Source organism: Chrysoperla carnea, chromosome 4 (genome assembly GCF_905475395.1).
Source record: "Chrysoperla carnea chromosome 4, inChrCarn1.1, whole genome shotgun sequence".
In the NCBI taxonomy this organism is placed as follows: domain Eukaryota; kingdom Metazoa; phylum Arthropoda; class Insecta; order Neuroptera; family Chrysopidae; genus Chrysoperla; species Chrysoperla carnea.
The window spans coordinates 63,189,919-63,204,617 of NC_058340.1; the positions used below are offsets into that span (position 1 = coordinate 63,189,919).

Here is a 14,699-nt window from a genome sequence, read left to right on the forward strand (position 1 = left end):
TTTATAGTCGCGTAGAAAACATTACGTAGTTTTTGTAGGTGGATTCATAATGAAATATTTTTTAGTTTTGAACAAATTGAATAATATTTTCTATGTAAGTTGATAAATTCACCGCTACCTCGATAGAAAATAAAAAAATCGATTCATTATTAAGTTATAGACATTTTATAGTCAAAACGGTTAGGCGTAATCGTTAAGCAGTGTCGTAACAGTGCCTCTACTCTACCTGATCTACACATCTGACCTACCAACTTCAGATTATATCACCACTGGAACCTTTGCTGATAACACAGCTATTTTATCATCATACGAAGACCCTTCAGTGGCAGTCCAAATACTGTAGACGGAGCTTGATGATATTTTAACCAGATAAAAAAGTGGAGAATCAAGGTTAATGAATTTAAATCCGTTAATGTTACTTTACGGAAAGGCATCTACCGGTGAAGCTCAACAATCTAAGAGCCCGGGCCCACAAGCAGACAATGTAATGTACTTAGGATTAAACTTGGCTCACTTGGCAAAAACAAATAATGACCAAACGAAAACAACTAGATCTACAGATCCCGATGCTCTTTTGGCTAATTGATCGTTGATCACAACTATACGATCCGATCGGGCCAAAAGGGAGTAAGGAAACTTACGCCCTCTATGTCATCCGACTCCTTAATTATACTTTCATGTGTAGTAAGATTTTTACAATCAATTTTTTCTAAGATACCGAAAGAATAACCCCCTTTTATCTCCATTTTCCGCTTGTCGATTAAAAAGGGTTCATCCTGTATGCATGTAATTAAGAATATATAAGTATAGAAGGCGGGGGAATTAAGTATTAGCAGCCCATGGTCTTATAATATTAAGATTAGAATTACATTATCTTATTTAACCACAGCGGTTTGACAGTGATGGGTTTATTGCATCATATGATAATAAAGTTATAATATCAATTTCACTATTTATTTAAATGATTTGGTTGTTATTTTTTATATCACTTTAATAACTTGTGCGATAGCATTGTTGTTAATTGTGTTACATTTCGTTTGATTCAATTATATTTTGGTGCTCATTGTTAATGATAATTAATTTAATATTCGTCATTTGAGTAATTGTGAATTATTAAAAAATGTAAGTATTACATAAATAATTTAATTTGCATACTGGTCACAGATTATAATTTAATACAAAAAATGGATTCGTAAAAAACCACACATTTACATGCTTTATTAAAATTACAATAATAATATTTATTGTATTTTAGTTCACGTAACAATAATGCCATTTGTAAGACCTGACACAGTACCATTTCCATCTATATGGCATCGATTTGAACGTGTAAAAGATGGTCGAACACGAAAATTTTTTGTACAAGATGCAACAGAAGACATGTTTCCATTTCTTTTAGATCGTATGATTGAATCATTCTGTCGAAACGAGCCTATGTGTAAAAGTTTGGGTAATTTATTTTTCTATATTTCTATATTTATTTTGTAAGTATCTATGACGATCAAGAAAGTGGCTTCAAGAGTGGCAAAATGATAGATGCAAAATATGAATTAAGAAAACAATGTAAGAATCTCTACTTGCTAAAAAAACAACAAAAAGGTCGGAATTTATGCGCTTTACTCTTGTAAGATAAGTACTAGTCTTTCGCAGTTCAAAAGAGATACGGCAGAGCTTAGAATTAAAATCTACTTACTACTATTTTTCCATTAAATCTCTTCGGAATCTTGCAGATTTTCAAAAAAATATTTCGAACATTTTTTTCTTGTAGATGTTATAAGTGATCCTGAATCTGTAGACGCAGCGGAAATATCATGGCGTCAAGTTTTAGAACGTAAAATGTCTCTTGTATGCTTTGAAGAAGATCCTGAAATTCCAGGAAAACCAATCCGATTTGTGGGATGTAATTTGACGTATGTAGTGGAAAAAGATGATACTCCTTTGGAAGTAAGTGACGCTTTCTACCTAAAAAATCTATGTCGAATTTTCATTGAATCTTTATAGGTTTCGAGGTTCCTTGCAACCAAAAACGGCATTTTCTTTGCGATTGGATTATCTGTGAACATATCTCAAATTTGATGATTCACGAATTAGATTAATTTTTTAGCTACCATCTTTTTTTATTTGACGACAAACCTTTTTTTGAAAACCCCGACTACAAAAATGTGCCAAGGATCTCACTATAAATACGCCACTGGTCGTAGGGATACAATTTAGAAAATTAAAGGTCATATTCGAAAATAGCAACAAACAAAAAACTTGGTATTACAGCTGCTACAAAAATATTTCAATAAATGATTTAATTTTAGGTGAAAGTTGGCGAAAAATGGAAAACTGTATACGATGTCGTAGATTATTGCGAACGGGAAGGTAATAAAGTATTGAAACCTAGCACATATTTGGATGCTTTAGGTTTATTAGTTCTCCAACGATTTCAAGGAATGTCAATTGGAACAGAAATTCTAGAAGCCCGGTAAATTATTTAAAAATGTTATTTTTTTGCAATAATTAACTTCCATTCTGTTTTCTTTCAGGATACCACTTTGTAAAGCTTTCAATATCCCTGTAACTGTTACATGCTTTTCAAATATAGCATCACAAAAAGTCGCTTTAAAATGTAAATTTGAGGATTTATATGAAATATCATATGATGACTTAGAAAAAGTTGATCCTCGATTTAAGTTTGATGTAAAGACAACTAAAACAGTGCGACAGATGTATCGAATAGTTGAATAAAATTTTATTTTTGGATTTTTGATTTTGGTAATTATTATTTCCTTCTCAAAAACATCCGAATTCTCATGAAATTAAATTGACATGGCAGTTTTGAAATCATACCACTCTAAACCCCCTTTTATCCTCAATATATTTCGTGTGAAATTTTTTTTGTCTGTTTTTTAAATATTCGATTTTCAATCTCAAATAACTCGGAAAATATTGAATTATCGAATTATGCTTGGATTACACTTTTTGCTTAGAATTCATCTATGAATTCCGGTTGTCATTTTAAAAAAAAATTTTCCACCTACCAAGGAGGGTTCATTACCATCGCCTGGGCAAAAACACTCGGCATCGTATTACTTGTGTTTTTTTGGCGTTTTATACACTTACCGTTAAATTTTCAAGTCAATAGGAGCTATAGGAAAGAATTAAGATATTTAAGCCTCGTTTACTAGTGTATATATTTAAGTAAGAATATAAAAGTCGCAAAACCCCGCGTGGGTGGGAGGGTTTGGTATAAGCAGCTCATGGTCTTAAGATAAGAATTACATTTCATTATTAAACCACAGCGGTTTGACGGTGATATATTTATTTCAGCATATGATAATAAAATTATAATATTAATTTCACTATTTATTTAAAAGATCCGGTTGTTTCTTATATCACTTGAAAAACTTGTGCTATAGCATTGTTGTTAATTGTAACAATTCGTTTTAATTAATTATATTTTAGTATTCATTGTTAATGATAATTAATTTAATATTCATTATTTGAATGATTGTGAATTATTAAAAAATGTAAGTATTTACATAAATTTAACTTGCAATATATTGTCCTCCCTTATTCACAACTTACCTCCCACTTATCCCCCCTTTTGTTCACAATTTTATGGATTTTAATTTTTTGGTGCGGAACTTTTTTGAAAAAGAAGTTTTGCCCATTATATTCGCTGACAATGTAACTTTATATAGGTCTAATAATTAAATTAACCTGATTTTTATACTTTTTGGGCCTACATTACCCCATCCACGGATTTTAATCAAATTACTAAACGAAAAATTTTTTTGCGTTCTTCTCGATTTTTTCAAAGGGTACAAAAATTTTTCCCTTACAAAAAATTGCAAAAAATCGAGAAATTTTTTTTATCTCTAATTTCTATAAAACTTAGTATATAAGGTAATTTTGACCCAAAAAGTACAAAAATCGGGTGCATTCGAAGACTGGTCTAATAGTTTTTGAAATACGGACTAAAATCGATCCAAATATTACGATATCTCAGAAACTCTGCATCCAATCATTAAATTAACGTGATTTTTATACTTTTTGGGTCAAAATTACCCCATACATCGAGTTTCATCAAATTCCAATACAAAAACAGAACGCATACACTTTTGATTATGGACATTCTAAAGCCCATAGCTCAGAAACGTTTGCATTTGGATCATTGTACCCGTAAAAACTTTTAATCAAGATAAAAAGATATACATAATCTGGTAATATGAGCAAATTTAACCGAGACCAAATTCCCATAAGTTGAATACAGGCTCTTTTAAAACAACAAACGAAAGTCTATGGTTCGAATGTTATGTTCTGTAGAATTATCAAAAACGAACTAACGGACGTATCCACTTGGAATTTGGTATAGATATGTCTTTTGAAACATTATTCTGGAATAATAAGGAATAACTTAGCCTACTTATATTTTAGAAAAAAGAATAGGGTTTCGCATCAAAAAATTAAAGCCCATGAAATTGTGAACAAAAAGGTAAATAAGTGTAAAAGAAAAGAAGGCTATAACGCGGTAACCTTTGTTTTTAAAGTTGAAATTGCTAGGATGACATAAATATTGCTCATTACAATAGGGTATTCCACTATTTTTGAAAAAGTACTTCAAAATGTTGATTTTGCTAATAAAAAGCAACCAAAAATTTATTTCGGAAAAATACACACGCTGTCTTGCCAAAAACTTAAATTAAATTTTAAACCTTTTTTAAACTGTCAAAAACGCGGGCATCCTATGTAATGACGTAATATGGGTATCATTATACGAAATAACACAAATAACTTGGACAGATATATTCATAGACATCTGTTTATAATAAATATAAATACTTATTATCTATGTATATATTATACCCAGCTGTCTACACTGAACTAACTGATGGTCTATGACTCATACCGCTATGACATCACAGCAGGGCTTACCCGCGTTTTAGGTCACGTGATATTCAGTTTAAAAATTACAATTTTTAATTTTAATATTTTAAAAGAAAAATGTGCTTTTATGACTCGAAATCAGAATATTTAAGTATATTTTTACATAAATTTAATCTTTTTGCAAATTTCATGATTTATTTTTGACTAACGATAATACCCTATTTCATGTAGTTTTTTTTTTTTAAACATGATTTAAAATGTTTAGATAAATTATTATTTTGTATTCGTGAATGAATTTGTGAATTTATCATTTTAAATGTTTAGATTTAATAATTATTTTGTATTTTTGAAGTTAATATCTTAAAACGTGATAAATTTAGAAAATAGTTAGTTTAAGCACTGTCAAATGTTTATATTAATTAAAAATATCATTTTACATAATTTGAATATAAATTTAATCTATCATTATAATAATATTTATTCTATTTTAGTTCACGTAACAACAATGCCATTTGTAAGGCCTAACACAGTACCATTTCCATTTATATGGCATCGATTTGAACGTGTAAAAGATGGTCGAACACGAAAATTTTTTGTACAAGATGCAACAGAAGACATGTTTCCATTTATTTTGGATCATATGATTGAAGTATTTTTCCGAAACGAGCCTGCGTGCAAACATTTAGGTAATTTATTTTTCTAAGTATCTATGACGATCAAGAATGTGGTCAACCAATAACCAATAGGAGGGCAAGATGGAAGATCCAGAATATGAATTATAAAGAAAAAAAAATTAAGGACCCTTAGTTGCTAAAAAATGATAAAAGCGAGAAATTTTTGCACTGTTTTACTCTCGCGGGTAAATAAGTATACTAATCTTTTGCACTTTTTTCTGGGCGACAAATAGTTAAACCACTGCCAGACCAATGAGGTATTTTTAAAATCAAATAAAAAAATGTTAAGTTATACAAAAGCGATACGACAGAACTTGGAAATAAAATCTACTAATTATTTTTTCATTAAATCTCTTTAGAATCTTCTCGACTTTTAAAAAAATGTTTTCAAAATGACTTCTTGTAGATATTAATGGCGATCCTGAATCTGTAGAGGCAGCCGAAATATCATTTCGTAAAGTTTTAGAACGAAAAATGTCTCTTGTTTGTTTCGAAGAAGATCCTGAAATTCCAGGAAAACCAATTCGATTTGTGGGATGTAATTTGACGTACGTGGCAGAAAAAGATGATATTCTTTTAGGTGTAAGTTACATATTCTACCTAAAACATCCAATTTTTATTGAATGTTTTGGTTTCCAGGCCCTTGAAACAAAAAATTGCATTTTCTACGCCATTGGATCGTCAGCTGTGAATATGATGTCTCAAATTTAATGATTTACGAAATAGATGAATTTTTTAGCTACCATCTTTTCTTATTTTACGACAAACTTTTTTTGAAAACTCCTTTAACAATTTAGAAAGTTAAAGGTCATATTCGAAAAGAACAACAAACAAAAACCTTTTTATTACAGGCTACGCACATATTTCAATAAATGATTTAATTTGTAGGTGAAAATTGGCGACAAATGGAAAACACTATACGATTGTAGAGATTATTGCAAACAAGAAGGTAATAAAGTATTGAAACATGACACATATTTGGAAGCTTCAGGTTTATCAGTTCTCCAACGATTTCAAGGAATGTCAATTGGAACAGAAATACTAGAAGCCCGGTAAACTATTTAAGAGAGTTAGTTTTTTCGCAATAATTAACTCCATTTCGTTTTCTTTCAGGATACCACTTTGTAAAGCTTTCAATATCCCTGTAACTGTTACAACCTTTTCAAATATAGCATCACAAAAAGTGGCTTTAAAATGTAAATTTGAAAATTTAATTGAAATATCGTATGCTGAATTAGAAAAAGTTGATCCTAGATTTAAGTTTGGTGTAAAGGCAACTGAAACAGTGCGACGGATGTATCGAATAGTTGAATAAATTAGATTGCCGATTTTGGAAATTATTATCATTTTCTTCTCCAAAACCCCCTAATTCTGATGAATTTAATTTCATTGGACAAATATTTATGCCAAGTAATGTTCTCTATAAATTAGTTTAGAGGCCAGAAGGAATATTATCTAATGTACAGATCTATTGAATTTTGAGAATTTGAATCGCGTCCTTAAGCAGTCCGCTATTTTCCCTACATTTATTTCCCCCATATATACCTCCTTAAATATGGATGTTGACAGAAAACAAGGACAAACGCCAAGTTACAAAAATTAATTTTATGACATTTATTTTTGCTCATAAACTAAAGTTGTGAAATACAAGTTTGCTCGTTGCCATGGACGTGTAGAAGTCGCAGACTCTAATAAAATTCAAGGACACCATAAGGAAAGATTCAAATACATAACGAAAAAAGACATTTAATAATGAGTTCAATAAATTAAGTACAACAAAAATATACAAAAAAATTAACTAGGTAACCAACCAACACCGAATTTATTTTCTTAATCCTTTAAAATCCTTAATTTTTAAAATGTTGACTCGATAAAAAGGTACACGATTCGTTCAAAATCACACAGAAAATATAATAAAAAAGTATTTTCTAGTACAATCGTTTGTAAAAATTACCATACCTTATGTCTCTTTCGAAGACCACATCTCATTAAAATTCCATTCCCATTGTAAGAGTATAAAATTTCAGTCTAAATTGGTGATGTGTAAAGCAAATTAAAAACAGGCTTTTTAATATTCAGCCTCCAAGTGCAAAATTTACGTATATACGTTCCAAAATCTTTCAAATATTGTTTGGAAAAAGACTGTCACAACAAAAAAAGAAAATTGTTATTAAGAAGATTCACCACTGTCACTGATTAGTAATTGTTGAGCTTCACGATTTTTTCGTTGTTTTAATGCTACCATCGCCATGTCTAAATCACTTGTGTAACGTTTTTCAGCCCTTGAAATATTTTCACTTTCTTTTTTGCCTTTCATTAAGCAGAGCATTGCATAACCAACACATCCCAAACATATGATTGTTAAAATAGCACCTCCAACTAAAATTTTTTTAAGAAAGTAAGCTTTAAAATGTTGAACTGTCCAGTCATTAAAGTTACGGAAGAAAAATATTTGAACCAAATTTAAATTTCATGAATATTCCCTATTGTTACAGATAATTTACAGAGTTGTCCAGAATTATCGCAACACATAATAGAGGTTGAACTTGATATCTCTTTTCGTTTTTGAGTTATCGTGTTGATAGATCGACTTACAGACAGACGGACAGACAACCGAAAACGGACTAATTAGGTGATTTTATGAACATCTGTACCAAAATTTTGTTGGTAGCATCAATATTTTTAAGCGTTACAAACTTGGGACTAAACTTAATATACCTTAATACATTTCATATACATGGTATAAAAATAAATAAACCTGCTAACCTCTTCTTTAACTAAATATAAATGAAATAATTTTTCTTACCAAATACAAAAAGCAAAGACAGAATATTATTTTCACCCTCGTCTGCAGGTAACACCAATATTGGTTCAATATTATGGAATGATCCATTATTTTTTGCTGGAGATATTTGTAAAATGGCACAAAACAAATGATATAAATCTATATTTTTAAATGGTGGTACCCTATAATTTTTCTTAAATCCTGGACCACGTGCCATAAAATATCCGGCCATACTTAACTCTGTGTTTTCATAGCCATGGCTTCCAAATTCACTTAATGAATTTACTACAAGCAGAAAATAATAGTTTTTTTTTTTTGACAATTGATATTATTTTAAAAACTAGCAAAACTTACTTGTTCGATTTTTCGCATACTTATTTATTAAATCCAGAACGTCTTGGAATGCATATCCTGGATCTGCCATAGCAATTAATGGTGGACATCGATTTGTTTTCTTTAAATGCCAACTATCAGGCAATTCATTTCGCCTTAGAACTTGGAAATGTTTATTGACTTGAGATAAATTCTTTAAGTTTTCATAAATTTCAACTTCATTATCTGAAACGTAAAAAATGCAATTCGATTATGTTTCAAAATATAAGAAAGGCTGTTATTTTCAGTAAAAATTACCTTGATTTGGAATTACATGCAAAAATGGTGATGATCCAGCTAATTTATATGAATTTGGATCCAAATTCTGTGTAATATTTATTATATTTTCATACTTATAATTGATCATTCCATGATCACTTAAATGAATAACATTAACACGATCGTAGATTCCATGAATTTTAAGTTGATCATCAAAATATTTCGTAAAATAATCTAGATCTGTCAACGTTTTATTAAATCGTTCCGAAAAAATACCATCTACATGTGCAACATCATCCGGTTGTTCATAATACAAAAATATTAAATTCGCCGGAGTTTCTGGATGATTAATCCAATTCATTACCTACAAAGAATATGAAATAGGGAATATTTATGTATTTTTTTTATATTTTTAATTCATTGTTTACACCGTTATAACAAAGAAAAAAATATAAATACTGCTTAAAAATGCTGATTTAAGTGTAAACAAATATTTAAAATACATTATAATTTTGAGATATTTAAACGCAGTTTTTTAGCGCTCTCTATTGATGACGTATAAGTACGTGAACTGTCAAATTTTGACAGTTCAATGTATAATTTAGACTTTAAAAAAATGAACTTACAACATAGAATTTACACACATAATTATTAAGTTTTCTAATAAAAAGCCGTAGAATAGCATAATTTAATGAAATATCATATAAAATGTAAGTAATTAATATCATACAGTATGCCAACAAATTTAACAAGCCCATACTATGATGTCACGTCTGTATAAAAATTTGAATTTCCGTTTTAGAAATTTTTAAATGCCCTCACTGAATTCGTACTTTTATTAATTAATTTTAAGTAATTAAAAAGATATTAATTACTAAAATAATGATTTAGTTGAAATGTCCAGTCATTAAAGTTACGGAAGAATAATATTTGAACTAAATTTAAATTTCATGAATATTCCCTATTGAATCGTTTGAAAAACAGAAATTTGATAATAATTTACCGTATCGATCCGTTCTGTCATTGTTACTGAAATATTCCATGATTTTTTAAAAGTTGGATTAACATTTTGATATGCAAATTCACCTCCTGGCCACATCATTACACCGGAATGACGATCAAATGCAGCTTTCTCATTTCGAATCTACAAACAAAAAATTCATCGTAAATACCAAAATCAATATTCGTAGAATAATGTAAACATACCCAAATCGGTTCCACTTGATCATTGTAATGATACATTTCATAACTATTTCCGATTATTTCCTTCAACTTCGAATCATAAATTTTATTTCCCACAACACCATGTACATCCGCATATAATCCAGTGGCAATTGAAAAATGATTCGGGAATGTTTTTGTAGGCATTACACTTGAAATATGATGTGCTGATACACCTTTTTTAAAGAAATCACGAATGTATGGGGTCTGATTTGAGTTAAAGTAATCGTAACGGAATGCATCGTAAGAAATTATAACCAAAATCGGATATCTTGATAAAGTATTTACAAACGATAGAACTAGAAATATTGATATGTATTTAAGAATCATTTTTTGAGTTTTTTACACCTTCATTCTGGGTTAGAAAAAGTTAACTAGTTAACATTTTCGAAAAATCGTATTTATGAAACATATTGTGATAAACGATACGAAATATGCTTTTTATTTATGACTCCAAATCTCAAGGACATGATTAAAATATTAAAATTTTACCACCAAGTTATCACATTTGACCATAAAATCACTGAAGACAGGTGTGTCAATTTAGATTAATTATGTTTTCGTGGATAGGTAATTTGTGATAAGTGTGGTTGTCAAAATAGAACCGACTTGTCATATTTGAAAGGTAAATAATTTTAAAAGTTCCCGCGTTTAATTGTTCTATTTTTAAACTATGAAAATAAATTCAATAAACAAAACACAATCATTTTGATTTTTCAATTGTTTTTGACAATTTTCATTCAATTGTTGTTTTTTTGGCATAAATCTTTGTGAAATTGCAAACAAAAGAATATCGATAACCTTTAAAAAAAAAACAAATGAATAATCAAAAGATGATTGACTCACGTAAATCAGCCTTTAGAAATGTCAAATTCTTATTTTTGTATAAATATAATTCTGTTATTGTGAAAAGTGAATAGTTTTCGCTGAATAAAATAAATATTTAACACTGAATATTTCAAAATGTAAGAGCATTAAAGTATTTTGGCTTTTTTTTTCTTTAAAAAAAAATTAAAAATTTGGATTTTTAATTAAAAGTTCATTTGTAATATTTTTCAAATTTTAACTTTCGAAATTTTTTTAGTTTAATGTTTTTTGTAATTAAAATAAAAGATTTGAAACAAAATTGATGGAAAATTTCTTTATTTAAAACCAAAAACAATATTTGCTATTAACATATCGATGTTAAAAGTTTTAACAGAAGTTGCTAATTTTATGATTTATTTCTTTTATTAGATGAAAACGTGAAGATAATACTAATGGTGTTACTTGAAGAAGAAAAATTTGGAAGTGCGGTGCTATGGGTACATGCCTTGGACGATGTTTGCACCGCAGTAATTCTGGCAATATGCGTCATCGTTCTGGGAGTAATCGTACTTTCCGGCACGACGATAGCATTGAATTTTTTCATTTGGTCGATTCTAGCGAAGTAAGTTTTAGAGTGGTTCTATTCGTATATAAGCGCGTATTTAAAGTGTATCTAACTCGATATCATTACATTCACGGCCAACCCGTAGAACGCCTATGAATTTCATTACAGGGTTAATAATACTAGAAGCAAAAAGATCCATACTAACACGACTCCATTAGAGGCTTGACTAACCTGCAGATCGTCTGGGTTTTTCAATCACGGGATACATTAATTAGAAGAATTATACACGCTTAATGTACGCTTATGAACGAATAGCCTTATCGAAATTTTTAATATTTTCAAAAATTATTATGATAAAACCCAGTGGTTGTTTGGGTATAACATATCTAAACCGTACATTACTTTACCACAGTAAGATGGAAGCTAAAATATCCCTTTTTAAAGCTGTTAAAGGCTGTGTCTAAAAATTGGAAGGTACAATTTGCACTGTTGCCAGATCAAGCGGTGTGGTAATGAACTCGTGATGAATTACTTAATAATAAAGTCGTATGCCCTTCTATATTTTAAAGTTTTTACTATTTTTCAATCCATAGCTTTACATTATTAGATTGATTCCGTTTCCACAAGAACGATTCGTGATTTTCGTTGATATTGAGTGGAAAAAATCGTATAAATATCTATCAAAGTTGCCGTATTTTGGCATATTTTATACCCAAACGGCCAGTGGATTTTCTTCAATAAAAATTATTAATCTTTTGACTGTTGAAATAAATTTTAGGAGCGTGCCCAGGGCCCTAAAATGCCAACGAAGTAAGTTTTTTTTTATATAGTTTTTAACATTAAAAGTCATTGTATTATTAAATTTTAATTTTTACACGCTGCTTTTGACGATAGTATCGTGTCGAAATTTTTTGCTAAAATGGATAAACGAAAATGCAAAACCAAGGTAAAAGAACCTTTAATATTTTTAATTTTCGAATCTTCCCAATTCTTTTCAATGATATATTTTTGCGTATTAAATTAAATGTTATTGATGTTTATTATAGAAAAAACCTGTTTTGGAATTGGCTGAGGACTTATGGTGTCCCTTGGGAGATCCCCATTATTCAAGACTTCATAAATCTGCTTCCGTGCAATCTAGGCCATCACAATCCACCAGGTATTCCATAGTTTGCTGTAGTAATTTCCAACATAATTGAAAATTTTAATGATTTTTTAGTGCTGGAGATATTTCTTTACAATGTTTGGATGCGCGCTCATTGCTTACTAGTGGAGCTGGACGAGAACAGTCTGTTTTATCATCTTCAACACCGCCATCTTCTATTGACTTAGAGTGGGAACATGAAGGATATCCTTCACCGGCTCCATGGTAATATATTAATTTATAAATAGGGTCCAAGATAAAAAAGTCATAGAATTTTCGCCTTTTTTTATTGGTACTATCAAAATTCATAACATTTTAGGAAGGTGTTGCCAGAAGAAGATGATTTTTTACATTTCGATTCATCTAGTCAAAATAGTCAAGTAACAATCGCAACACCAGCTCAGCAAAAGAAATGTCCAAGTGAAATAACACATTTATCAGGATGGTCGCAAATATCAACACCGGATTCACTTGAATGGGATCCGGTTCAAACAGCGTTACAAGATTCTAGTGAGTTACCTGTTAGTGATTTAGATGCTGAGACTGAGCAATTATTATGCGAGATAGAAAGACTGACCAAAAAAGCTCTAAAAGAAACGGGTAGAGATTTAGATAGATGATCGTTGTTTTAAAAAATCAAACGATATTTCAAACATCATTAAACGGACTTTTATTTAAAAAACGGATATAAGTTCGTATTGCCTTTACTTTGGGATGCATCACAATTCCAACGCTGATAAGCATCCGAATGCTGATATGCACGCGAATATTCTAAGTAAACGTTGGAAAATTATTATAAGTGTCTAATGAAAGTTTATTTCATTGTTTTTCTAGTTTTTAAAATAAAACCAAAGATTTAAGAATATAAAGTTGTTTGAGACTATTTTGAGAATTTTATATTACACATTGGATTTGATATATATTAATTATACATGTGAGCCAAAAGTTTCTTTCCGATTTAAAAAGGCTTTAGTGAGCCTTTTTAGATAAGCTGAAAATGCATAGTTGTTAGCCAGCACCACGTCCTCAATCGTAAGCCTATTTTACGTTCTCATGCGGGGGGGCTTTGGTCCCAATAGAGTGCCAAAGATGTAGAGTCTGTCTCACATTTTCATAAAATTTCTTGTATGCACGTCGTGTGGAAATTACTGATCAACCTTTGCTCTAAAATAACTTTGCAGATAATACTGACTCGTCATTTTCAAAAACGTTTAACAAAATAGAAAGCTTTTTAAATCAGAAAGAGACTTTCGACTCATCTATGCCAGCACACTTTTTTGTAATTATTTACAACAAGTCAAAAATTTTTATAAACGTAATCTTAGTCCAAAAAACATTAGTCAAACACAGTATTGAGATAAATGTCTGCGCTTTTTAAGTAGAGGTTCCGAATGGATAACAAATTCAAAGTTGTTTATGCGACATTCGACAAATTTAATTCATAAATTTTAAGCTGATGAAGCAATAACAAATTTCCGGCCTGTACTTAAAAAAACGCTGCATTCTCAATAGTACCCTTACTTACTGTTGTAAATCATTTTGAAAAATGTACGCTGGCGTTATACCTTGATGCTTGCTTTCAAGAGATACGTAATATAAGCGATAGAGTTTTGTTTTATAATAAAAAAAAACATTGATTTTAAGAAAATATTTGGCAGGGAACTGCGATCAGCTATTATTTTGAAACTCTCCTTTTTAGGTTGTGTATTAAACACGTTTTGATAAAAAAAATGATCACTTAGCAATTAAGTAAATCAGTTCGAGTTTAGGAATAAATAGCCCCGGAAAAAATAGCGACTATTTTTGGCACAAGAGCTCGGTTTACATTTTTTCCTTATTTTTGAAAACTTGAAAAAAATCAATGTTTGATTTAGATACAAAATTCTATATTGTAAAATATTAAATTTTATTAAAAGACTTATTATTATCGGGCTATAATAAGATAACAAATTATACAAAATATTGATTTATCATTCCAAATAAACGGGTACTTAGAAAGTTGTTGACAATTTTACTAAAGTAAACCCAAACGTTATA

At 29.8% G+C, this 14,699-nt stretch overlaps 3 protein-coding genes across 5 annotated transcripts; 2 read left to right on the forward strand and 1 right to left on the reverse strand.

The window, feature by feature from the left end:
• Positions 1–933: 933 nt before the first annotated feature.
• LOC123298846 lies at positions 934–6,866 on the forward strand. Its single transcript, XM_044880941.1, has 10 exons — positions 934–1,122; positions 1,256–1,450; positions 1,769–1,944; positions 2,307–2,470; positions 2,532–2,714; positions 3,363–3,367; positions 5,367–5,561; positions 5,956–6,131; positions 6,438–6,601; positions 6,663–6,866. Exons 2-10 carry the CDS (start codon positions 1,270–1,272, stop codon positions 6,862–6,864), a joined length of 1,446 nt encoding a protein of 481 aa, XP_044736876.1. The 5' UTR covers positions 934–1,122; positions 1,256–1,269; the 3' UTR covers positions 6,865–6,866.
• A 413-nt stretch (positions 6,867–7,279) lies between these two features.
• On the reverse strand, positions 7,280–10,750 carry LOC123298129 (bis(5'-adenosyl)-triphosphatase enpp4-like). The gene is made up of 6 exons (XM_044880040.1): positions 10,132–10,750; positions 9,929–10,069; positions 8,965–9,289; positions 8,689–8,892; positions 8,356–8,619; positions 7,280–7,928 (listed from the first exon to the last, which is right to left on the reverse strand). The coding sequence occupies exons 1-6, from the start codon at positions 10,474–10,476 to the stop codon at positions 7,720–7,722; spliced, it is 1,488 nt and encodes a 495-aa protein (XP_044735975.1). The 5' UTR covers positions 10,477–10,750; the 3' UTR covers positions 7,280–7,719.
• On the forward strand, positions 10,717–14,699 carry LOC123298130. 3 transcript variants are annotated; one of them, XM_044880042.1, is made up of 7 exons: positions 10,717–10,771; positions 11,383–11,575; positions 12,297–12,328; positions 12,413–12,464; positions 12,565–12,677; positions 12,738–12,887; positions 12,982–14,699. In XM_044880042.1, exons 2-7 carry the CDS (start codon positions 11,447–11,449, stop codon positions 13,280–13,282), a joined length of 777 nt encoding a protein of 258 aa, XP_044735977.1. In that variant the 5' UTR covers positions 10,717–10,771; positions 11,383–11,446; the 3' UTR covers positions 13,283–14,699. The 3 variants fall into 3 exon arrangements, with proteins under 3 accessions (XP_044735977.1, XP_044735976.1, XP_044735978.1); XM_044880041.1 differs by lacking the exon at positions 10,717–10,771 and adding an exon at positions 11,045–11,111; XM_044880043.1 differs by lacking the exons at positions 10,717–10,771; positions 12,297–12,328; positions 12,413–12,464 and adding an exon at positions 11,045–11,111.

What these genes read in the sequence shown, in the direction of transcription:
- LOC123298846 (XM_044880941.1), top strand. Translation starts at nt 1,270, where the DNA reads ATGCCATTTGTAAGACCTGACACAGTACCATTTCCATCTATATGGCAT. An exon ending in GCCTATGTGTAAAAGTTTGG is followed by an intron (nt 1,451 to 1,768) that starts GTAATTTATTTT and finishes TTTTTCTTGTAG; the next exon opens with ATGTTATAAGTGATCCTGAA. An exon ending in GCCTGCGTGCAAACATTTAG is followed by an intron (nt 5,562 to 5,955) that starts GTAATTTATTTT and finishes GACTTCTTGTAG; the next exon opens with ATATTAATGGCGATCCTGAA.
- LOC123298129 (XM_044880040.1), bottom strand. Translation starts at nt 10,476, where the DNA reads ATGATTCTTAAATACATATCAATATTTCTAGTTCTATCGTTTGTAAAT. An exon ending in ATCAAGTGGAACCGATTTGG is followed by an intron (nt 10,070 to 10,131) that starts GTATGTTTACAT and finishes TTTTGTTTGTAG; the next exon opens with ATTCGAAATGAGAAAGCTGC. An exon ending in GCATGTAATTCCAAATCAAG is followed by an intron (nt 8,893 to 8,964) that starts GTAATTTTTACT and finishes TTTACGTTTCAG; the next exon opens with ATAATGAAGTTGAAATTTAT.
- LOC123298130 (XM_044880042.1), top strand. Translation starts at nt 11,447, where the DNA reads ATGGGTACATGCCTTGGACGATGTTTGCACCGCAGTAATTCTGGCAAT. An exon ending in ATTTGGTCGATTCTAGCGAA is followed by an intron (nt 11,576 to 12,296) that starts GTAAGTTTTAGA and finishes AATAAATTTTAG; the next exon opens with GAGCGTGCCCAGGGCCCTAA. An exon ending in TATCCTTCACCGGCTCCATG is followed by an intron (nt 12,888 to 12,981) that starts GTAATATATTAA and finishes ATAACATTTTAG; the next exon opens with GAAGGTGTTGCCAGAAGAAG.